The following is a 26,147-nucleotide window of genomic DNA, read 5'->3' as shown; positions in this document are numbered from 1 at the left end:
TGCGGGAGAAATATGTTTTACAAAAAGGGAGATGCTTTGGCAATTCAGCAAAAGTAAGTTGAATCATCACTTAAGATAAAGGGAAAGAGCGTGGTTAAGGCTTCTGAAGTCTCTTATTAGGAAGGCAGAAGCTGAAGACACTTAGAACAAGTTAAAGAGAGTAGGTGATGTTGGTCCTATGGAAATAAAAAGCCCAAGGCAGATAGAGGAAGAGGAAGAAAGATTGCCCTAAGTGTAATAGAAGCACTTGCTACTGGCGAGGTGTGAGGTTAAGAGTTCCGGGTCTGTGACAGCTGCAGTCAGGCAAGACCAAGCAGAGGACAGCCGGGAGAGATCAGTCCAGGATCTGTGAGTAAGCTCATCCCTGGGGACTGGTCTCACCTCGGGTTGGTGCCTGGTCCACTCTTGTGACTCTTGGTCTGAGTCCAGACACGGGCACCTCCCACTCTGGGCCTTTCCACTGCAGTTTACACGGCCAAGTTCGTCTGCATTCTGAGGACACAGATCTCTATCTGGATGCAGTTGGGCCAGATAAGCTTGGCTTAACTCAACAGCTTTCACTGTTGCATTTTAAGGTGCGAAAGGACTTTGTGGCCTGTGAGGGGATCTCACTTACCTTTTTACTTGATCTGGATTATATTATTATTATTTTTTCATGAAACCCTGGCTTGAGAGTCTCTGCAGAGCAGGGCTGAGCTCAAATGATGACTGACAGTGTTATACTCGTGAATTTCCCAGTTGGATAAAAACGTTGCCTAATGGAGAGGAGATGTGGCCTGTGTAATTTCCCCCTCATCTTCTCTGAAGCCTTTTGGTCTCACGCCCTATGTCTACAGTGAATTTTCAGTACTCCAAGGCTATCTCAAAGACAAAGTGTAGACAAAAGACATTTTGCTGACAGCACACCACTGTGCTGGGTCTGGGAAAAATGGGCTTTTGCTCTTACATCTTTTACCAGTATTCTTAAAAACAGTATATGCATAGCCTATTATATTATTTTGAGAATTATCACATTATTGACTCAACCACTGATTAATTCATTTGATATCAATATTTATTGAGTTCCTATTCTGGAAGAGGCTTTGTGCTCTGAACACTCAGAGTTCCAACGATGAATAAGACACAGGGAACCTAGTGGACAGCAATGGAGATGAGAATGTACAGTTGAAGGAGTGATAATGTTGTAAGTAGCAGAAGAGGAATAAAGGCCGGCTATTGAATTCAAAACAAGGATATGTTACGTCCAGTGTGTGGGCATTAGGGGTAGCTGATAAGAGAGGAATTCATGCATAGATGATGCTAAGTGAAATAAGCCAGTCACAAAAAGACAAATACTGTGTGATTCTTCTTATGTGAAATATGTAGAGTACCCAATGCATAGAGACAGAAAGTAGAATGGTGTTTGCCAGGGGCTGGAGAAGAAGAAATGAAGAGTTGTTGTTTAATGGGTAAAGAGTTTCAGTTTTGTGAGATGGAAAATTTCTGGAGATTGGTTGTACACCAGTGTGAATATACTTATTGATGAATGGCACATTTAAAAATGGTTAAGATGAAAAAAAATGGTTAAGATGATCGATTTTATGTTATGTGTATCTTACCGCTATTTAAAAAAAATATGGTATCTTATTAGGCAGGGATGGGTGGAGGATACTTAAAAGCTTGGAACTTTTGCCCATGACATACTATTCATTTATTCATTCATTCATCAAATGTATATTGAATGCTTCCTATGTGTTAGGTGCTAAGCTAGTTATTAATATAGGGCTCAGTACTTAAAGTGCTTCCCTCATAGCTCAGTTGGTAAAGAATCTGCGCGCAATGCGGGAGATCCTGGTTTGATTCCTGGGTTGGGAAGAGCTGCTGGAGAAGGGATAGGCCACCAATTCCAGTATTGTTGGGCTTCCTTTGTGCTCAGCTGATAAAAAATCCACCTGCAGTGCAGGAGACCTGGGTTCAATCCCTGGTCTGAGAAGATACCCTGGAGAAGGGAAAGGCTACCCACTCCAGAATTCTGGTCTGGAGAATTCCATGGACTCTATAGTCCATGGGATAGCAAAGAGTTAGACACGCCTGAGTGACTTTCACTTTCAGTACTTAAAAAAGCTTTATAAGACACCAAGTTTGTGAATGTCACGCTTGCTAACCACCCCTTCCCTCTCTAGATGCTAAGCTTCTGTAGTGAAATATTCACAGCTGCTATCTGCTGAGTTAACTTGTGCATGAGACATGAGTAAACAAACAGTAAAAAGATTTGAGGTTATGTAGGGGGGATGTGGATGGCATGGTGATGAAATGGAAAGAGATGGGTAAGAAAATATGAGCTACATGCAGTGCTTTCTAAGGATATTAAAAAATAAAGAACTCCTATTTGTGGCTGCCAACCCAAGAGCTAAGTCACTTAGAATGGAAAAGAATTGACAAAGTCAGACATACTCAACCCAAGCAGCTAGTTGTTTTGTTGAATATGGCAAATGTACTTTGAGAACCACTGCCACAAAATTGTGGACAGTATTGATGAGTGAGGAGAGCAGGGAAGGACTGCAAAATTTGAACTTAAAGGAAAGATGTGCATGCTAAGTTTAGTCGTGTCTCACTGTTTGTGACCCCAAGAACTGTAGCCCTCCCTCTGCCCATGGGATTTTCCAGGCAAGAATGCTGGAGTGGGTTGCCATTCCCTTCTCCAGGGGATCTTCCCAACTTGTGATTTGAACCCAGGTCTTCCACATTGCGGCCAGATTCTTTACCATCTGAGTCGCCAGGGAAGCCCTAAAAGGAAGGTCAAGGCTTGTGAACTGAAGGAGTGGTGATCGTCAGGGTGGTCTGGTTATTTGGGCTAGCAGTGGAAAGCAGGACGTGTGAGTTTCCTTAACCAAGAGACCCTGGAAGTTCTATCTTCAGTTCACTTTATCTCTTCTTATTTTCTTCTTCTTTTAAAATGTCATAGGCTTCATTTCATTTCTCCTTCAAATATTTTTCTACTTCTTTTTTCCCCCTATATACCCTGGAACACTGTTCATTCATTTCAAGACAGTATAGAGTGCCAACCACATACCGATTACTGTACTGGGCTCTGGCCACATGCTCCCCAGTCCTTTATTCTGTCACGCATGCCGAGCAAATCCTGGGGCCAGGGTAATTTCTGCTGCTATACTTTCATCTACTCCTTTCCTGATCTTGTTTCTCCCTGTCTTCTTCAAGGTATCTTCAGTGAGGCTGTTCCTTCCACCTGTGTCTTTAATCCCGATTGCTTTACTTTCCTTCCTGACTTTATTCTTTTTTCCCTTCCCTGTTCCTTCCACCATTCCCTGCCTGCTGTCCCATTCTTTTCAATCTCCGTGACTTCTGAAGTTCCCTCCAGGGAGAAAATCCTTTCTTGCCTTTGTATTCTTTAGTGACAACCCTATCTCTCTCTCTTCCTGTTTGCATCAAGCTCTCAAAGAAATGGTCCTCATTTATTTTTATTTTCTTACATTCCATCCACTCTCCACCTACTGGGTTGTCTTGTACTGTCTACTGAAACTCCTTGCCAAGTGTTCTTCATGTCAAATCCAACTTCACTTTATAAGTTTCTCCTTCTTAAAGCTTTCTACTTCTTTGAACTTTTTGCTTCCCCATTTCCTTGGGTCTCCCAGAACTTTTTGTTTGTACTTTCTCAGTTTCTTTTCTGAGATGTGCTTCCTCCCTAAAAATTTTCAAGGCCAGTGTAATCACTTGTATTCTTTTGTTCTTCTCATTCTGCATGTTCTTGAAGAGGAATATTGAATATTGACTAGGATGCTCAAGTTATAGCCAAGTCCAAACAACTGATACCTAGGGTTATCTGATAACAGTGACATAAAAATTTGAATTATCTTTCTGCACTTGTTCCACGTGGCTCATTGGTTCATCTGAGTTTCAAATGTTCCCCTTTCTTATGGTTTGTCTCCATTTTCTAAAAACCCTTAGCATGGTCTGGAATTGGAATGAGCATTGGTCTCAAATGGTCTGAGTTCATTGTGAACCCCTAAAAAAATGAATAAATCTAATAGAAACCAGCTAATTTCATTTTGTCATTTTCTGAATAATATATTCCGGTGTAGGCAGTCCATTTTTTAAGCAGGTTTGCAATAAACAATTTCCCCTCAAGGTTAATATAATAGGCAAACACCTTTTGCTGCAACAGACAGTTGCAGAGGTAATGAAAGATTAGCTTACATTATGATTCATTATTTCAAAATGTCAGAATAAAGTGGATCTGCTACGTCTTCCAAGCCTCTTATTCTTTAGAGGGTAGTGCATGTTTTACTTTTCTAAAGTTAATGGATTCACTGTGTTTTTCTTGTTTTGTTTTGTTTTTTTCTCCTATTCTTTTCCCCAGGCCAAATTCAGATAATCGACGCCAGGGTGGCAGAGAGAGATTGGCCAGTACCAGCGACAAGGGAAGCATGGCCATGGAATCTGCGAAGGAGACTCGCTACTGTGCGGTGTGCAATGACTATGCCTCAGGCTACCATTATGGAGTTTGGTCTTGTGAGGGCTGTAAGGCCTTCTTCAAGAGAAGTATTCAAGGTAATAGTGTGTTGCAGACAACTCACCCCATATTTTAATCCTAAGAGGGGAAGCAACAGAGGAAGACACACGATCAGCCATTTGTATAAAACACTATTACCTAGTGAGCCCACTAGTCTCTATAATAGAAACATGGAGAAGAGGTAAGGTCCCAGGAGAAGGAGTTGGCAAATGTCAGGGTAGTTGTGGCTGAGTAATTATGCTTCTTCCATCTGGCAAGATCCTAACAGTCTTGAGCAATCTAGAGGAAGAGGATTTCAATAGCTGGTTCTCTGAGACGTTGTCTGTGCCATGATTGGGGGATGGCAGGTGGATATTTGTGTGTTGTAGGCAGCTCGACTTATGTGATGTTCTGTGATATTATTTATCCATACATAGTTATTTCTCCAACTTGGCTTTGCCTAGATATGCATTGTGTTCTGATCTCTGCTCCAGACCAGTTCTAATTTAACTCAATCATCTCTTGCTCTTCTTCCATTTCTTTGTTGTCTCAATGGATAACATGACCTTTTGCTAAAATGAGAAGACTCAGTAATAAGGGATTTATTATTTGTACCAAACAGTTACTAAGTATGCGCCCGTAACATTTCATTCATTTCATTCACTGTGTCTGCTTTGACCCTTTTCTTGTATATAGTTTTCCAAGTGCAGTTTCTCTGATAGACTGCCAGCTACATTTCATTTCTACTCCAGGAGTGTCTGTACTTTTGCTATATTGTCTATAGGGGATGCACTGGGGGTGGGACACCAATCATTTTTACTACCTAAAATATCTATACTAAAGATCCTTTGACAAGAACAGAGGTCTGACAGCAGTTTAGCTGGATTAATCTTTTGTCTTAATACTGGACCATTTTTCTCTGTTCTTGTTCTTTACCTTTTAAACTTAAGCAAAGTTTAGCATATAAGCACTAAGAACATTTCTGATGGAATTTTTATGTGATTCCCTGTATGGAAACTGAGACGAAGTAACTTGCTGAAAACCAGACTCTACTAAATTAAGAGGTACTGATTGCAGACACTTTTGAATAGAGAATGAATCACTATTCTCACAAACTTTTTGCTGTAGCTCTTCACTGCCCTAATGTAGGGTGAAAGCTGGGGAATGATACACACTATTTATTTTTCCTTCCATTGCCAGTGGATGGATTTTTTTAAAGGCTATTCAGATCTTAATAGAGCAGTGTGTGAGGTCAACTTGGTCCATTTTAAAAGCACTTGTTTTGGACAGCTCTTACTTTCAACATCTTTTAGAAATCTACTGTAAGGCTTGGACCTTTGTTGTCAGCATTTTACTAAAATTTATAATATATGCAAGTAAATTTTTATATGAATATACATATCAACATAGACTATTTAATTTTTACTAGCAGACAGTATTTCATTTAGGAAAATTATATCTGTATTTTGGTTTAAGTTAGTATAAATCCTTAAAGGTCTTTTGACAGCCATCTTCATTTTTGGTCCTCCTTTTTATTTACTTTTATATAATCTAAGATATCATTCTTTTTATCAGACATTTAATCTGACATGGAAAAATCATCTGACAGAGGTAGATTTAGTGGATAGGTTCAACTGCAAACTTGGGCTAGTCATTTATCTGAGACTGAGTTCTTTCATCTATAAAAATGACTTAGAAGAGTGGTCAGCAAAGGTTTTCTGCAAAGAACCAGAGAGGAACTATTTTGGCTTTGCAGGGCATGCAGTCTGTAGCAGCTATGTACCTTTGGCATTTCAGCAAGAAGTCACAGGTACTATGTAAATAAATGGATGTGTGCCAACAAAACTTTTTATACACAGACAGGTAACTAACTAGAACTGGCCTGTGGGCCATAATTTGCTGACACCTGATTTAATGTATGAAAAGAGAAATTGATGATTTCCAAATCTAATGTTTTATCTGTTCATGTTTATTGAGAACTTACTCTGTATCTGTGCTAGATGTTCTGAGGGAAATAAAAATATGTGTAAGACATAATCCACAATCCCACAGAATTTAGAATTTGTTTGGGGAGGAGGCAAAGGTATTTGTTCTCATGAGAGAAAATTAGAAAGTCAGTATAAAGAGCTATGCTATGATATAGATAGGGAAAACAATACATAAATATAGGGAAAGAAAATATTGGCAGTTATAGATGTAAAAAGACTGAGATTGGAGGTAGAAATGACCTTCCTCCAAGGAACAGTGACAGTGTTTTCACATAGCTCTTTTTATCACATGTGTTCAGCATTTAGGATTGTGCTGTGTAACACCATGTTGAACTTAGTATTGTCTGTAGACATCAAGGCATCAGAACAGAAAACACAGAAAAAAGACTTTTGAAGATGGGGGGAACCTTTATAAAGTCCACTAATTTATTAGTTTGTTTATTGAATGCCCCTACTAGGCAAAACACTATGTGAGGCCCTGGAGATACAGTTATAGGCAAGACATAGTCCTTATCCACATAGAACTTAAAGGTAGTAGAAGAGAGGGACAAATTAAATTACAGTTAATAAGTACCAAGACAGTTGAATGCAGGTCTTATAGGGTCCAAGCTTCACTCATTCCTGGTGGGGGTTTAGTCAGGCTCTCAGAGAATGTTTCCTGTTTTAAACTTGTCTGGAGGATTTTGCAAGTAAGCAAAAAGAAGGGCAGGATGAGTATTCAGGCATATGAAAATAGAACTGAGTATGTGAGCAAAGATGAGGAGATAAGATAGAGTTTGGGGAGTTCCATGAATAAAAATTAACAAAAGTAATATACCATTTGGAAGGCATTCCTGGGCCATGTATTTATTCTTAGGCTCTGTAAAAATGAAGTAATTTATTTCCTTTTTACTTTTGTGGCATTCCCATCTATTTGATTTGTTTGTGAACATAAAAGGAAAACACCAGAGCAATAGAGTCTTTCTCATCATAGTCTTGTTAACTTGGAGCTAAAAAGTTGTACTGAACTTCTATGACTCTTTATAAATCACACTGGCCCTCAAACCTATTTAAGGACAGTGGAGGGTCTGACATGTTGCAGATAGAAAGTTCTGAAGATGCTGTACCTCTTCCTGTTTTTTTTTCTTACTTAAGGAAAGAGCTAGAAATGAGTATCCATCAGATTACTCTAGTGCTCTAAGTGTTTAGTTGAAGAGGTAAAGTGTTTGACTTGAAAACATACAGAGTTTCATCCCCTACTTAGTGTGTGAGCTTGATTACTCAAGATATTTAGTAATGGCTTCCACTCAAACATACTTTTTTTTTTTTTAAAAGCAAAGTCAAAGGTGAGGGTGGGATGATCTGAGAGAACAGCATCAAAACATGTATATTATCAAGTGTGAAACAGATCACCAATCACCAGTCCAGGTTGGATGCATGAGACAAGTGCTTGGGGCTGGAACACTGGGATGACCCAGAGGGATGGGATGGGGAGGGAGGTGGGAGGGGGGGGTTCAGGATGGGGAACACATGTAAATCCATGGTTGATTCATGTCAATGTATGGCAAAAACCACTACAATATTGTAAAGTAATTAGCCTCCAATTAATAAAAATAAATGGAACAAAATAGTAATAAAACAACAGATTTGCTGAAAGTTAAAAAAAAAAGGACATGACTTAAAGGAGATGGGTGAAATTGGATATTCTGTGAATTTATTAATCATTGCAGGTAGAGAGGCAGTGTTCCTTAAGATGTGTTGTAGGCAGAGACTCTTAGATGAGTTTTATGAACTTATATATATATATATATATATACACACTAAATATATAATAAATAATAAAACAAACTAAATAATAAATATAAATATATAAATAAATATATAATAAATATTTATATATAAATATATAAATAATACATATATATGTAAATATATATATATGTATAAATACTATATAAATAGATTCAGCAGCCAGATACTAGGGCTTCCCTGGTGGCTTAGATGGTAAAGGAACTGCCTGCAGTGCAGGAGACCCGGGTTCGATCCTAAGTCAGAAAGATCCCCTGGAGAAGGGCATGGCAACCCGTTCCAGTATTTTGGCCTGGACAATCCCATGGGCAGAGGAGCCTGGTGGGCTGCAGTCCATGGGGTTTCAGAGTTGGCCACGACTGAGTGACTAACACTTTCACTGTCACTTTCAGCAACCAGGTACTTCCTTTGAATATTATTTGGAAGAAAAAGGACTCCACAGAACGTGCTGCTTGGTCATAGTATTATAAATAATTGTTATAAAGGCCCGTATTATAAATGGTCATGAGGCACAGTGGAGGCTCAAACCTATTATATACCCCTAGCTATGCTGCCACGTGCTCTTTTCTTTCTAAGGCATCTATGGAAGATGCTTAACATTACACCAAATGGACATGGCCCAGGCACACAATGGGGCTTAAAGGTTAGCTAAGGCCAGAAGGACACGGTACCAATGTTCAACACAGCGGGGGCCTTAGGTCCCACAAGGACAACGGATTCTCTGACCCACCAGGCCTTAGAAAGCTTCAGGGTGAGAGTCCAGCACCCTGGATAGCTCCCTCAACGGCAGGGTTGAGCAGAGACTGACTTTCCACGGAACCTCAGGCCTGTTCAGCTGGTCTGTGAAAAGATAACTGAGTTCATTTGTGCTTAGGAACTCACTGTTGTTTGCCCAAGATGGTTTAGTTTTTATATTTCGCTTCCCATTTCCAGTTGCCTTCTGTCTTGACATGTGCACCCCTGTCTAGAAAAGGCCAGAGGATGGGATAGAAGTGGAGGCTGCTCTCTCGTTACAGAGCTGTCTTATCTCTGGAGTCCTTTCAGAGATGTGGCTCAGAGTTGGTTCTGGCGGTACATTCACACAAAATTCCTACACCTTTGGTCTCCATATTTCCCCACTTGTCCCTCCACAGTCTAGTTTCCGCGCAACAGCAGCAGAGATCTTTCAGATGTATTAATCAGGTCACATGCTCTTGTACTTCAGACGCTCACTGCTGTTAAAGTCCAGGTCCCTTTCCATGACTTAAAGTACTCTGCATGGTCGTATCCCTGCTCACTTCTCTCCCTATCACTGTAATCCAACCAGGTTGGCCACACTTCTCTTCCCCCAACACACCACATGCACCCCTTCTTCAGCACATGTGGTTCCCTTTTATTTTTTTCTTTGCTTTCAGCTGTCTACTTGGTTGGCTTCTTATCATTCAATTCCTGTCCAAGATCGTATTCTCAGAGAAGTGTTCCCTGATTATGCCACCAAAAATAACTCTACAAATCTTTGCCTTCAGTTTTTTTTTAAAGTACTTTTCTTACTTTTCTTTAAGGCCCTTAAACCCTTAATGAACTTTAAAATTTATTCACTCAGTTGATTATTATCTGTCTACAACAAGTGCCAGGCTTACCTGATGGCTCAGTAGTAAAGAACCAACCTGCCAATGGAGATGATGAGGGTTCAATCCCTAAGTCAAGAAGATCCTCTGGAGAAGGGAATGGCTGCCTATTCCAGTATTCTTACCTGGGAAATCCCATGTTCAGAGGAGCCTGGCGGGCTGCAGTACATGGGGTCACAAAAGAGTCGGACACGACTTGGCAACCAAGCACGCATGCGTGCAACAGGTGCCATGGTCAAATATTCCTGCCCACTTGGATGGAAGCTCAGTGAGAGCTGATTTCCGGCCCTGTTTGTTGCAATATCTCCCATGACTATAGTCATGTTGAGCACACATCTGTTAAATAAGAGAATATGGCAAGAAGTCAAAAGAATGACAGATAAAACCTATAGGAAGGTCTCAGAAAAGGGAGTTATTTCATTGAGTAAGACTAGCAAGAGAAGTGTTAATGCAAGTGGTATGTTTGATATGGGCCTGAAAAGAATGGGAGGATTTTCATAGGCATTAAGAAGCTTGGAGAAGAATTCCAGAAATGTGAAATAGCATAAACCAAGAAATGCACAGTGGAAGTTGAGTAAATTGACTGTGAAAGACCCAAGGGCTTCTTATCTTCTCCCTGACTCTTTGTTTTTCCCTCTTCGTCTCTCTATGTGCAGGCATTCCCCAGAGTTTTCAGCCTCTGTTCCTTTCACCTTCTCATCTGTTTCTCCGCCCAGCTTCCTAAGCACTGTCATATATATCTGTTATAGTAGGGGTCTGCAGCCCCTGGGCTCTGGACCAGTACTGCACTCAGCAGGAGGTGAGCGGAGGGTGAGCGGCCAAGCTTCATCTGTATTAACAGCCGCTCCCCATCACTCTTATTACCTCCTGAGCTTAGGAAAACAAGCTCAGGGCTCCCACTGATTCTGCATTATGGTGAGCTGTCTAATTATTTTGTTATACATCCCAATGTAGTAATAATAGAAATAAAGTGCCCAATAAATGTTATGGGCTTGAATCATCCTGAAAATATCCCCCTCCCCCGGTCCATGGTAAAATTGTCTTTCACCAGAATGATCCCTGATGCCAGAAGGTTGAGGGCTGCTGTGTAATGAGTTGTATTGTGTCCCCCCAAAAGATATGTTGAAGTCCTAATCCCCCAGTACCTCAACATGTCACCTTATTTGGAAATAGGGTCATTGCAGGTACAATTAGTTAAGGTGAGTACTCCACCATACTAGAGCAGGGTGGAGCCTTAATTCAAGAGGACTAATGTTTTTATTGGAAGAGGAAATTTGGACAGAGAGGCAGAGATGATGGAGAGATATTGAAGTGATGCATCTACAAGCCATGGGATCATCAAGGATTGCTGGCAAACACCAGAAGGCAAGTAAATCTTCCCTGCAGGTTTTGGAGGGAGCATGACTCTGCTGACACCTTGATTTCAGACTTTTAGCCTCCAGAAGTGTGAAGTAATACTTAATGTTGTCTTAACAATTTTGTGTTAGCAACCATGCTTCTTCATGACTCCTGGGTGTCCCCAACACTAGCTCCTCCTCCTGCCCACCTTTATATCAGTTCCCTCCACGTTCCCCCACGTATCCACACTTAGAAGCATGGAGCTTGTTCACTCCTTTGCTGTGAAGGTTCCCATCAGAGGTGTTGTGTAATCCTGTTGAGTCTCTCTCTTTAATGTCTATCCATTCAGCTCCCACTACTCAGAGTTTGCCCCTTTAACTTTCACCATGATCATTGCAGTGATTCAATTTTTTTCTTCTGCCTTCTGCATTTAAGTCATTTACTTCATTTGGTTTCCTTCTTCTCAACCCATCTGCACACTGACAGTCTGTTAATATTAGCAAATCACTAATCATGTAAACACTTTGCACAGAATTCTCTAATGATATTCATGGCCCACAGAAAAATCCTTTGACATTCAAGCATTCAAGGATTTCCACAGTCTTGCCCTAGCCTGTATTTCTAGTTGTTTTAAAGTCACCATTTCTACTTCTGAAGTAGAATGTCTAGAATGGACTACTTGCTGTTACTCAAACATGATCATCCCATTTCTTTGCTGGGACTTTCTTTCCAGATCTACCTGTAAAATTTCTTCTTGTCAAAAGTGTTTGTATCAAACCCCTGATGTTAATGCAGAAGTTCTCTCTCTCCTATGACCCTCCATATTACAGTCAACACTTTGTATCTGTGGATTCAACTAACTCCAGATTGAAAATAGTAAAGAAAATTTCCAGAAAGTTCCAAAAATCAAAACTTGAATTTTTCTTGTGCCAGCTAACTATTTACATAGTATTGACATGGCATTTACAACTATTTGCATTTACATTATATTGGGTATGATAAGTAATCAGGAGATGATTCAAATAATACTGGAGAATTTGTGTGGCATGTATGCAAATGCTGTGGCTATTTTATATAAGGCACTTGAACATGAACAGATTTTGGTATCCAAAAGGGATCCTGTAACCAATTCCCCAGGGATACTCTGGGATGACTGTATTTTGTTCCCATTGCCTAGGATGGCAGGTGCAGACATGCCTTGTTTTATTGCACTTTGATTTATTGCTCTTTGCAAATACTGTGTTTTTACAAATTGAAGGTTTGTGGCAACCCTACATCAAGTGTCTTATCTGTGCCATTTTTTGAACAGCATTTGCTCACTTTGTTTCGCTTTATTACATTTTGGCAATTCTCACAATATTTCAAACTTTTAAATTCTTACTATGTTTGTATGGTGATCTGTGATCAGTGGCCTTTGATGTTACTATTGTAATTTTGGGGGCATCATGAATTGGATCCATATATGATAATTAACTTAATTGATTAATGTTGTGTGTTCTGACTGCTCCAATGATGACCTGTTCCCTACTCTCTGCCCTTCTCCTTGGGTCTCTCTATTAACTGAGACACAACAGTATTAAAATTAGGCTAATTAATAACCCTGCAGTGGCCTCTGATTGTTCAAGACAAAGGAAAATTCAATCAATGTAGCAAACTTTGTTGTCTTATATTAAGCAATTGTCACTTTCAGCAGCCACTACCCTAATCAGTAATCAGCCATCAACATTGAGGCAAGACCCTCCACCAGCAAAATGACTGTGACTTGCTGAAGGCTCAGATGACGGTTAGCATTTTCTAGCAATACAGTATTTTTTAATTGAGGCATGTACATTTTTTAGACATAAAGCTATTGTACACAATAGATAGCAGTATAGTATAAACATAACTTTTATATGTATTGGGAAACAAAAACATTCATGTGACTCCTTTTATTGTGATGATTGCTTTATTGCAGTGGTCTGGAACCTAGCCCTTAATATCTCCAAGACCTGCTTATGTTTGTGTGTGTGTCTTTTCTCTGTGAGTCTCCCGAAAGCAAGATCCAAATCAAGACTTCATATTACAGGAGTCACTCAATGAATATAAGAATGAAAAGAAGGTTAGGATTAGGCAATACAAAACCATTACATTTTTTTCAATCATGGGAGATGACAAAACACCCTTTAATTAAGATTTATCTGCCAAAGGCATATAGGAGAGACCAGAGAAGGGAGCGACTGAAAAAGCATGAGGATGAATTTGGCTCTTATTCACATACCTTAGACATACTACATGGGAAATCTTGGCTTTGGTATTTGTGAAATGGGAAAAGGAATAGCATGAAGGATATTATAGATGAAAGAATTAACCTTGTCTTAAGATGATTCAATATGAAATATCTGGAAAAGAAGGAAGCTGAACAAGTTAAAAAACAGAGGGAAAATGATGGTGTCATTACCTGAACTGGGACGATCAAGAGGAAGGCTGATTAGAAAGGAGTAGCTCTCATGGCACAGTGGTAAAGAGCCTGCCCGCCAATGCTGGAGATGTGGGTTCGATCCCCTGAGTGGAGAAGATCCCCTGAAGAAGGAAATAACAACCCACTCTAGTATTCTTGCCTGGGAAATCGCGTGGACAGAAGAGCCTGGTGAGCTACAGTCCATGGGGTCCCAAGAACAGTTGGACGTGACTTAGTGACTAAACAAGAGAAAGTTACATTCCAGACATACTGAATTTGACACAATAATTGGATATCCGGATAGAATTATCCAGCAGCTACAGAGACAGAAGCAGTAATCTGTTCTGGTGGGAGTTGGAACTGATTTCCTCAATAAATTTTTAAGAAACTTGATGACATGAATGTTTTAACTACTTCCTCACGGTCGCCCATTAATAATGAAGAAGCAACTCCAGAAACGCCCTCTTGATTCTCAGGATAATATGAGTTCCTGGATCTTACCAAAACCTTATAAGAAGCACTCTCATTATTAAAAGTTTATGTTCAAGTCCCTTCTCAGTAGGAAAATCACAAATTAGCCCAATAGGACCAACTGCTGCTCTCCAGGATCTTCCAGTTTGAGAACATGCTGGTACCAACACATTAGCTATAAAAATAGTAAACAGCAGGAACAAATATAAGCATTTTTATGATGTTCAAATGAAAAGCATGCTTTCCCCCCACATTATGAATACTGTGGGAGTCCATAGACATCTTTTTTAACCCAGAAACATGCAAATTTTGCAAGAGAATTAAAACTATTGAGGCCAAAAGGCCAAAGAGTTTTAGTGTGTATACATATGAGCTATCGTGTAGTTTTCAAATGAAAGCACTTATAATGAAACTTTCTAAAAGTTTTACCTCCAGCTATTGATAAATTTGCCAGATGCTTGGCTCCTGGTTCTCAGCAGAGAAAAAGGAAGGCACAGCCCTAAAATTTAAGACCTAAAAACCTCCTTCAATAAGAATGCCATCCCTATTACCAGCTTTAAGTGCTAGTTACTCTTAAATGCTACAGTATGAAAATTAGAGGTGCGTGCACAAGTGCATGCATGCGTTTGAAGAATGGTTCAGAAAAGCAAAATCATAGTCTTTCTACCTGTGAAATAACACTGGATTTTTTTTTTTTATATATCCTTCGGCCAAGAAATCTTTGTCTCGGAGATAATTAAGACAAAATGCATTTGACAAATAAAATCAGTATAGAACCCCTATTTCTTGGCAGCTCTTGTGGACACAGCTGAAGCTTTCAGAGGTCTTTAAAAACCATGGCAACAAATGCCTTTGAAAGGTAAGCGAAGGTTCCAAATGTTTTTAATCGCTGGTGTTTTTTATGCTACCACTTCAAGCATTCTTTTTCATCTTTTTGTTCATCTGATTGAAATTAAATTTCCAATTTCCCTACTAAATGGTTCTGTTCTGGTCATAGCATTGACTGTTTCCATTAAAGGAGTAGACTTTATGCCCATATATAGTGATTAAGCTTATCATCAATTCCATTAGAAAGCCTTGTTTATGAGCGGCAATGATTTCACACTAAAATTATAGATAGTCTTTAATAGGGATGTTTTTCAAAGGGCATTAACTATCCCTCAAAATTACATGCTACCTCTGCTGTTAAAATTCCTACTGATGGTGGCCCATGGCCTAATGCTGCCTGAATTTCCCTCTCCTTCATAGAAAGTTGCTGTTGATATCTTTAAAATGCTATTTCCTTTCATGTCCTTTCAGAGAGAATGGCCTGATTCTCTCATGCTCATTCAGAGAAAAGTATACTCTGAGAAATATAGTCTGCTCATTTCTGATCTCTATATTATACTTTGCCATTTCAGAACTGTGTATACAAGTTATACAATAATGAAAAATAACAACATTCAAGAAAAATCTATTTCATAGATCTGCCATCCACTTTGTAAAGCTTTTTCTTGCAATTATGTTAATTCTCTGCTCATATGTAAAGTTTTAGAGCAGATTTAACGTTTTCAAAGAAAGGAAATGCTTTGCTTGAGAAAGTATAGTGGGGGAAGGATTTTTTATTATTTTCTTCACATTTTCATCTTCCTTTAGCTGCAATAACAAGAGATTTCATTTTTTTCAGTTGTTAAGAAATAAAGGGACAAAGAAGTAAACAATTTAGTTATTAAATTATAATTTCTCTCTGCCATAGGTACTGTTCTCTCTCTTTTCTTTGAGAAAGAGTATGTAGGCTTTAAATTTTATCCAAACAAGCATATTTATCTGATTCATTTGGCAGTTTGAAAATCATGTATTAGAAAGTGTGGAGTGAATGAGTAAAGAAATTCTTTAATCGCCCCCCAGGAGTGAGTGGCTAGGTAACATTTATAAATATACATCTTTTTGTGATTCATATTTAAGCAGAGTGATTTAAAAGAATGCTGCATACACTTTACTGTATTTCATTAAGCGAACTAAAATTCACTTAATGAATTTCACAATATTTTCCTTATACACCAGAGAAGAGAAATTACAATTCTTTGGCATCACCGACTCAATGCACGTGAGTTTGAGCAAGCTCTGGGAGTTGGTGATGGATAGGGAAGCCTGGCGTGCTGCAGTCCGTGGGGTTGCAAAGAGTCAGACACGACTGAGTGACTGAACTGAACTGAAGATAATCAGAGTTTACCATTGTTTTGTCCCTTTGACACAGCAGAGTTCCTAATGAGAGATTTCATTTGAAAATTATGTAAAAGTGCACTTACCACCACTGCTAACCAGAGACACGATGGTTGATTGTAGTCACCTTGGAGATGGTTTTCCTCTCTGTTTTGTCTTTCTGATTGCTAGGACGTTGATCACTCTTCCCGCCACACAAGTGCCTGCAGACCAGCCCCGTCTCTGCTCTCTGGACAGACCTCATCATGTGAAATTCCTCCTACTGGCCTCTTTCTTATCAAGTTAATTTGGTGGATGCCTTCACCAGCCCCTTGTGGGAGTTGTTTTCCCTCTGCTTGTGTTATCTAGTACAAGCCATTCTCTCCTCTCGTGCCACCCAACCTGACTCTAAGAAGCGTGGTCTCTCAAAGCAGACTCAGTTCTTGCTTTGCCTTAATGCACTCTTCTTAGCTCATGTTTTCTTATTCTACAGACCTCCCTGTTCAAGTTTCTCACAGCTTCTCCACCCAAGAGGGCTAGCTCTTTGCACTCAGACACTTAGAACAAGATTTTTTATGCAACAGATACTTCTTGAATGGCCATTTTATTTTAACCCTGGGAGAAATGCAAAAATATAAATGCCATAGACTCTAGATCCAATTAAAAATTCAGTTTGTACAAAAATGGAAAGATTATAACAATACACACTAAACCACAGAAGCATTAAACTCAGTGCCACAGGAGATGCCTCAGAGCAGTATAAAGAAACAAAAGGGTATCTGAGAAGGTAAGGTTCTGAGTTGAGAGGAAGGCATGGGCACTGTGCACTGGAATAAACTTGAAAACATTTTGGTGTTTAAATTTGTCCTCTGCATCAGAGGGTCAGGCTGAGTTCTACTTCATTGTAAGGGCTTCATGATTTACATTGTGATTGCATGGCTCACTTCTGCATGTTTAATACTACACAGCATTATGTAATATTTTAGGGGAGTGTGAGTTTTTTATTTTTTAAACTTTTTTAAAGTTTATCTGTAGTTTAATTTTTAGATTTTTATTGAAATTTAGTTGATTTACAGTGTTACATTAGATTCAGGTGTACCGCAGATTGAATCAGTTATATATAAATATGCATATATATATATACATTCATACAAATGGGTTTTTATTATTTGTAACATATTTTAAAAACATATCCCATGTGTATATCTGTACTTCTGGCATTACTAGTAAGTCTGGCATATATTCAGAAGTTGATAATACTTTACTCATTTCCAGGATAATGTGCTAGTACAGTTTGCTTTTAAAGTTGGACATGGGAGTAATAATAAAAATCTGAAGATGTTCCTCTGTAGTAATATATAATGTAGCTATTATACAGGCAAATACATTTGATATTTGATGTAGAAGAAAACAATTGGTCCCAAGCTAAGATGTATTTAAGAAGGCTTAACTTAGATTCTGTCATTTTTATGCTTGCAAGTTTCTTTATGCTTTTTCCTGGTTTTAATTTAATGAGATGTTTATGAAAGGGTGGTTTTTTTTTACATTTTATTTTATTTATTTTTTTTCATTTATTTATATTGGTTGGATGCTAATTTTTCTAAGCCATGGCACAAACTTCCCTATGATCTGAACCACTTCTAAGATGCATCCTTTAATTTTTAAAATTGTGGCAGTAAACCGGATCTTAGAGAAGAAAACAAAAATGATTTGATCACCTTTTATCAGTTTTGCACAGGGCATTTAAAGGATTTCGATTCCTCAGTCCTCCATTCTTTCTATATAATACTTTACCCTAAGATTAGTACTATTGGTGCAATTGATGTAAAGACATGAGATGACATTAATATATAAATTTAGATCCCAGAAATGGGCTTTAAAAAAAAAACAAACTCTGCCCCCTGTTCTTGCTGTGTTCCTGACTTTTTGTAATCCACGTGAAGACAGGGGGAGCAGACTGGCTGTTAGGTCAACCCTGGGACTGAGGTACCCTGCTCCTTTTTCTTGCTTTTGTATTTCTTTCCTGAACTAAGTGAATGGATCAGAGTCACAATCCCCAACTTTGGATCCATTTTCCTAGAAATACAAGTACTGCTAAGGGCCCTGTAGACCATTCATGACTCATTAAATGCTTCATAGAGAGTCACTTTTTCTGAATATAAGTCAGGATAAAGTCTTGGCATCAGAGCTTTCTTGTAAATACTTCCTTTTGTCTGTGTGCGTGCTGTGTGCATGTTCACATACATATGTCCATACACGTGGCTGGCTGGCTTAGTTGCTAAGTCATGTCTGACTCTTGCAACCCTGTGGACTGTAGCCCGCCAGGCTTCTCTGTCCATAGGATTTCCCAGACAAGAATACTGGTGTGGGTTGCCATTTCCTTCCAGGGATCTTCCTGACCCAGGGATCAAACCCAGATCTCCTGCACTGCAGGCAGATTCTTTCCCGACTGAGCCACCAGGAAAGCTCTCATGTACATACACATAGGTAGATACATAGAGACACATATTTACATGCACGCATATACAGAGAGGGACGGAAGGACTTAAGAGACTTTATAAGTACTTACTACAAAATATTTTCAGTGGCTATCTCTGAGTCATTAAAAGTATGACTACATTTTAATCTTTTTGCTAATCTGTATTTTAATTTTTCTAATAAGTATCTTTACATGTGTAATAAAAAATGTTTTAAAGATTGATGTCCGTAGTTGATTCTTTTCCCACTAGTAGAAACGTGTTCCTTCAAAATCGGCTTTGTTTTGGTGACCAATTAAGTAGGGTGAACTATTATAAAAAAGGCCTATGAGCAGGTTACAATAGCATTCTTTTAAGAAAATCTTTACGGGGGCAGCCATCATGGGGCTGTCTGTCTCATACCTGCCAGTGTAGCAGTGGATCCAGAAGGGTCAGAAAAACAAAGCTCTAGTATGGAATTAGAGGCAAACACTTTTCAAATTATGCTTGTTGGATGTGTAAATGCTTGGAATCAACTTTCTTTTATGATTTGCTGAACTGGAATGGTCCATTTTAAATATTGCTATGTCCTGAGAGTGATACCAAGAAGATAATCTCTATGAGCACATTCCCAAAGAGTTCTGCCTCCAAACTAAACAGGCATTTTGCATTAAAGTCAAAGTGTTCAGTTGTGTCCGACTATTTGTGACATCTTGGACTTTAGCCCACCAGGCTACTCTGTCCATGGGATTTCCCAGGCAAGAACACTGGAGTGGGTTGTCATTTCCTTCTCCAGGGGATCTTTCCAACACAGGGATTGAACCTGGGTCTCCCACATTTCAGGCAGATTCTTTACCTCTTGAGCCACCAGGGAAGCCCCACTTTGCACTAAAGTAGGAAAAAAAAAAATCCACAATAACCCTTGTATTAAAAATTGCTGCTTTAAAATGGGAGTTTGGAATGGCACCAAATTATTAATCAGTTAGAAAGAATAGATTTCAAAAAAAGTAATTATACTAAATCTAGCACTTCTTGAAATATATTCTGTTAAATAAAATGTAGTCCTTCTTCCATGTTCTCATTTGTAAGCCATGAGGCTAATTCAGGTATCAGAGAATCAGGAATCAGAGTATAGATTAGCTTAGTAGTTTGGGGCTTACTAACTAGATGACTTTTGTACTTTACCTTTTTTGGACAGAAGAGGTAGCCATGTTCACTTTCAAGTCCAGAGGTGAATTATTTTTGAGTTTAGTTCTTTTCAGAGACATGTTATGAGTTTTTTGCATTCTTGGACAGTTAGACTGTAATTCTTGGTTGTTTAAAAAGGTATTTGAATGTGTTTTGTTAAGAGGCTCGAATAAATAGCTATTTCTCTTACATTTTCAGTTGCTTTTTCAAGCCTTAGAATAGTTTCCAGCTCTGACAGTTGGCCTTTTGCTGGCTGAAGTGAACTTTTGGACAGGATGAAGTAGATGAAGTATTCTGGATGATTTACACTTGACTGCATAAATGTAGCCTAGCATGCTACATAATGTGAAGAGAATTACTTAAGGGTAAAAAAGATTTTTTTAACTATTAGGAAATGATAGGTTATTACAAATTGGTTTGAAGATATTGTCATTTATATGCTGTCCTTACAAAGTTGAGCTCTGCTGGTCTGGAGACCGAGTTTTTAATAAGAATGGTGGTTCATATTTAATGAGTACCTGCCCTGCACCAGGCTTTATGTTAGGGTTTCATATGAAAGTATTAGTTGCTCAATAGTGCCCGACTCTTTGCAACCCCATGGACTGTGGCCCACCAGGCTCCTCTGTCCCTGGAATTCTCCAGGCAAGGTTTCCATTTCCTACTCCAAGAGATCTCGACCCAGGATTCGAATTCGGGTCTTCTGCGTTGCAGGCAAATTCTGTAGGGTTTCATATGCATCATCTCTCCCTGGAGTAGGAAATGGCAACCCACTCCAGTATTCTTGCCTGGAGAATCCATGGACAGAGGAGCCTGGTGGTCTACAGGCCAAGGAATCCCAAAGAGTCAGACCGGACTGAGCGACTTAGAACACACAACACATATATCATCTCATTTAATCCTCCACAAAAGTCTAGGAAATCAACACAAATTACTCTTGTTTACAGATGAGGAAACTGAGGTGTATAAGAAACAAAACCAGTATGGAACCCAGCTATGGGACTGCAGATGTCGTTGTGTTATGTTAGCCACTGTATTCTTTTGCATCTCCCAAGGGAAGAAATGATTCCAAGGGGATGCTGAAGGTGAGGATTGTCACTGACCATCACTGGCTTCTTTTCCCACTAGGATAACAGGCAAGAAAAGCGAGGTACAGAGTTGACTGGTGTTAGTCCTGTTTGCTGGGCGAAAATGGGGCTGTATTACTATCCTGTATCTGTGTGCCTGTGTGTGTGATTAGTTATGACTCTTTGCGACCCCATGGACTGTAGCTCCCCAGGCTCTTCTGTCCATGGGGTTTCCCAGGCAAGAATGCTGGAGTGGGTTGTCATTCCCTTTTCCAGGGGATCTTCCCAACCCAGGGATCAAACTCAGGTCTCCTGCATTGCAGGCAGATTCTTTGCTGCTGAGCCCCAGGGAGGACCACCCTCTGTGCCTACTTATATCCTATTGGCATAAGATAAAAGAGGAAGATGACTCTACACTCAATATGGGGAGTGAACCAAAACCCTTTCAGGGTAAAGGTTTGTGTCAGCAGAAAGCAAGGGGTGCTAGACCCAGGGAGGAGCAGAAGAGATAGATACTCAGGATGGCTTCGAAACAGGAGCGTCTGCCTGTGGTTTGGGCGTCTGCTACTCATTCTCTGCTGGAGCATCTAAAGACCAAAACGTAGCTCACAATTAGCCTTTTCCCCATTCTTTATAAAAGAGATGTGATGTTTTCTCTTGCCTAGTGAGGTTCTGGTGGTTAAGTTTATTGCTTGGTGCATGAGTTGCTGAGTAGAGAGAAGCAACCACTGGATGGAAATCGTAGCAGAACCAGAAAGGAAATAAAGATTGTTGACGCCGGGCTGATGTTGGTTAGATATTTTAAAAATATTTTTTTTTTATTATCCCCCCAAAAACCAGATGAATACACAAATACACATAGTTATATGTTACACAGTACAAAATGGTGTATGATGAAAAGTTAAGGTCTTCCTCTGGTCCCATTTCAGAATCCATACTTCCTTTCTTGATAGGTAAACACTGTGTTAACAGCTTCTTCCAAAAATTACATAAATGTGTGTACACATACACTTACTCACATATATATTTTTTGGTAATACATGTCTGTGCTGTTGTGTCCAACTCTTTGTGACCCCATGGACTGTAGCCCACCAGGCTCCTCCGTCCGTGGGATTCTCCAGGCAAGAGTACTGGAGTGGGTTGCCATTGCCTTCTCCTTGACATTCCCTAAATATGCTAATATTCCTTCCATTTAGTTCCATGACCACCAGTGGAGGTCAACTCTTGGAAGCTGTAAAAAAAATCTTCAGTCTAGAACCTCAAGAAGCCAGGTGACAAGGAAATGTAGAAGAAGAAGTGTTAGTTGCTCAGTTGTGTCCAGTTCTTTGGACTATAGTCTCCCAGGCTCTTTTATCCATGGGATTTCCCAGGCAGGAATACTGCAGTGGGTTGCCATTTCCTCCTCCAGGGGATCTTCCCAACCCAGGGATCAAACCCATGCCTCCCGCATTGCAGGCAGATTCCTTACCATCCGAGTCATCAGGGAAGCCTAGACAAGGAAATGTATACTTCATTAAAGTGACAAAAGAGAATAAAAAGTTTAGTACTAGAATGGGCCCCCATGATCAACACGTTCTGCCCTTTCCTTATACAGATGAGGATCTGAGGCCAGGACATCAGAAAGCTTGTTCATACCCTACAGCTATGCCATTTCCTTTCCTAAGGCTAGTTCTGGAGACTGGATGGAAAGGAGATTCTTTATTTTTCCAGGCCCTCTCGTTCTCATCAGCCACAATGGGGCATGGACAGCGTATAGACCTCTGAGAATTGAGAAAACTTGACAAGCACAATGAGGTGATTTGTCTAAGAGAATGCTCCCTCCGGGGCAGTATAACCAAATAAACTTTAATTATCTGGATGCCCAGGCAATGTGCATTTTAATACCACTTCTGCTTCCCACTCATTCATTTATGGAGCGTCTAATGTACGCATAGCTCTTTGCCAGACTGCAGGGCTCTTGAAGCACATGGTGAAGAAACTATCCCCCATCACGAGGACCATAAAATGCTTGAGATTGATTATCTGTGCTATTTTGGGTTAAATTTACCATGCAAATAAGTACAGTTCAGTACAAAACAATTCTTCTTGTGCATAGGTTGTGTTTTGTTTTATCCAATAACCATCCTGCAAAGGTTCACTGGTAACATAATGAATGAAAAGCAACATCCATTTACTTCTATTTGTTAGGAGAAATTGTTATTCAAGCTGAGACAGAAGACTAAGTCTGACAGATTGTCTTTTGGTTTATTTCCATGTTTTTGAACTGAACTTCAGTTTAAAAAAAAATGACTGAATTCATCTGTGAAAGCATGCTAGAAGCAACCTCTGACCATGGATTCAGAAGCTTCTGCTTCTTCTTTGATTACATTTGCCAGGATGCCCGAGAAGAACTTCCCCCTGGGTATTCATTTTGGAGGCCTCCTGAAGATGGATGAAACTCCTTATTTAGCAGTTTGATGGTCAGATGTCTCCAAGGGAACATTCAGATGTGGGAGCTTGAGGGATGTTCCTATTCTGCACCCCACCAGATCTTAGTAAACAGTGTTTCCTTTCTCTCCTTAAAGCACCACAATGACCCAGGGACAGGAGGGTAGGACAAATGCTTTTTGCACTTCTAGATATCCTGCTTCTGGGAAAGATTGAGGGCGAGTGGAGAAGGGAGCGGCAGAGGATGAGATGATTGGATGGCATCACTTGACTCAATGGACATGAGTTTCAGCAAGCTCCTGGAGTTAGTTTAATGACAGGGAAGCCTGGTGTGCTGCAGTTCATGGGATTACAGAGTTGGACATGACTTCGCAACTGAACAAGCCATCCAGGACAACAACAGCGACAGGACATCCAGGACCAGAAGCACAGCTCTGCTCAGGGTCTCTGAGTTTTACCCTCTTGCTCTGATTGCTCATCTATTTCACTTGCTCTTCAGCTTGAGACCAGAACAGTTTGCAATTGTTTCTACTGCTTTTGGCCACCACTATGTGGACTTTAAGTGAATGCAAATAGGAAGAAAGCTTAAAGAACTCTCTGGACACAGAGCCTAGTGAGTTTCTGGTGGTTAAGTTTCTTGCTTGGTCTGTGGATTGCAGAGGAGAGAAAGGTAGAGGAGAGGTGAGCTGAAGGCAGCCTGGCATGGAACTCTTTGCTTCAGTTGGCACTCTGGTCTTCTCTTCGTTTGATATTTGTTAGTTGTTCCAGGAGAAGCAATTTCAGAAAGTCCTTCTCTGGGCTGTGAAACAGCACTTGCTTTTGTGTTGAGCCCTAAGAGGCGTTCCGGAAAGTGAGTCATTGTCTCTGGGCTATGACAGTGAGCTGGTGGTTATTGATTTCATTGTGTTTTTCTTTCTTACAGCTGTTGGTTTGATCCTGTGCCAGGGGCTTAAAACAATTGTGGTTTTGCACATCGTACGCGAGGCTGGACAAGGAGATGGGTCCTGTTGCTACCCTGGCAGAAATGTTTAGAAGGTTGGGGTCTGACGAAGGCAAATAGATTGAAGAGTTTCCCTTACTTTATTTAGAAAAATAACCTTTGCAGGACAATTATCTTTCTCAGAATTCCTTTAAAATTTTTTTCCTTTAAAGCTAGACTGAGATATAAATAATGCTTTTATTTAAAAATACTTTCATTAAAAATTAAAAGTAAAATGCCATTTGCAGGTGGTTGTTATCATTGATAAGATATATTAGAATTGATTAGCTATAAAAATATATTGGGGATGCGTATGAAGGCATACTGTTTTTATTTGCACGACATTACATACAGATGTGTTTGTGAAATTGTTCAAATCATGGCACATTGAATATCCTCACTGGATTTTTAGGAATGTGTTCACTGAGACAGCCAAGTTCTATTCCATTTTGTTTGGCTCATTGCATTGGCTGTAAATCACTAAATATTCCCTTTAATATCTGAGTCAAGCTTTAGTTCCAAACTCAATACTTTAGTTGTTTTTTCACAGAATGTAAATTTTTTATTTACTTCCTCAACACTTGACTTTCTACTTTCTCTTTCTGTCTTTATTTTATGCTGGAGTGTGCTGAAAGGTTTTCCAAAAATATATTTTTTTGTAATGTGTTATAACCTACCAATGAATGTATTTCATGTGATTAAGCTCACATAGCTTTATCTGTGGAAGTATTAGGAATGACAGATTTTTTAAAATTTCATTGCTGCTTCTGAGATGCCCTCCCAAAGGCATAATAGTAATAGAGTGATTACATTAGGTAATGATATTTTTATTACAGTGTCAATTGTAACAATATTTAGGCATTCTGATTCAGTAGTTCTTGTGTTTTTTCCATTTCACCAAGCCTATTATGGTGTTACTTGGGGAACCAGGATTTGTGAATGACACAGACCTGAATTTCAGCCTGGGTTCCTCCTGTTACTAGCTGAGTGACTTTCAGTAAGTAATCCAGTGTTTTGGAGTCTCAACTTCTGCTTCTATTACATGGGAATTGCCTTACCTACATCCCCAGTTATGATGCTTCGATGAGATAAAGACCTGAGATCACTTAGCACAGTGTCTGGTTCATGGGGAGTACTGCTAGTTCTACTGGCAGTCCTGCCCCCAGTCATGCAGAAGGAAATCTGAAAAGGCCAACTAAAAATACACAGCTCCGATTCCTTTTCTACTCTGCTTGCCTCATGTAGATGCTCTTTACACCTCCAGCTTCTCATTTATTTATTTATTTATCTTGTTGGTCTACAACATGATATAAGTTGCATGTGTGTAATACTACATTTCGGCTTCCATATGCACTGCATGTTCTCATCACCAGAAGTTGAGTTTCCATTTGCCACCATACTATTGACTCCTTGTACCCATTTTACTTTCTCCCTTCCCCACTTCCCTGCTGGTAACCACTACTCTATTCTTTATATTTGTGTGCTTGTTTTTGTTTAGTTTGGCTTAATTGATTAATGGATGGATAAATTTATACTCCACATACAGGTGAGATCATATGATATTTGTACTTCTGTCTGAATTATTTCACTTAGCATAATACCCTCAAGGTCCATACATGTTGTTGCAGACGGCAAGATTTCATCTTTTTATGGCTGAGTAATATTCCATTGTATATATACATCACCTCTTCTTTATACATTCATCTATTAATGGGCACCTTAGCTTGTATACAT

General features: G+C 39.5%; 1 protein-coding gene across 1 annotated transcript in view; it reads left to right on the top strand.

Moving 5' to 3' along the window:
* ESR1 (estrogen receptor 1) overlaps window positions 1-26,147 on the top strand; it is a 386,555-nt gene that overhangs the window by 148,131 nt on the left and 212,277 nt on the right. Inside the window, exon 3 of the mRNA XM_070461662.1 lies at window positions 4,358-4,548. Within this exon, the coding sequence (XP_070317763.1) occupies window positions 4,358-4,548 (191 nt within the window). The remainder of the gene's footprint in view (window positions 1-4,357; window positions 4,549-26,147) is intronic.

Source organism: Odocoileus virginianus, chromosome 34 (assembly GCF_023699985.2).
Source record: "Odocoileus virginianus isolate 20LAN1187 ecotype Illinois chromosome 34, Ovbor_1.2, whole genome shotgun sequence".
Classification (NCBI taxonomy): domain Eukaryota; kingdom Metazoa; phylum Chordata; class Mammalia; order Artiodactyla; family Cervidae; genus Odocoileus; species Odocoileus virginianus.
Note: the sequence above shows the minus strand (reverse complement) of the source record. Positions and strands in the feature narration are given on the sequence as shown.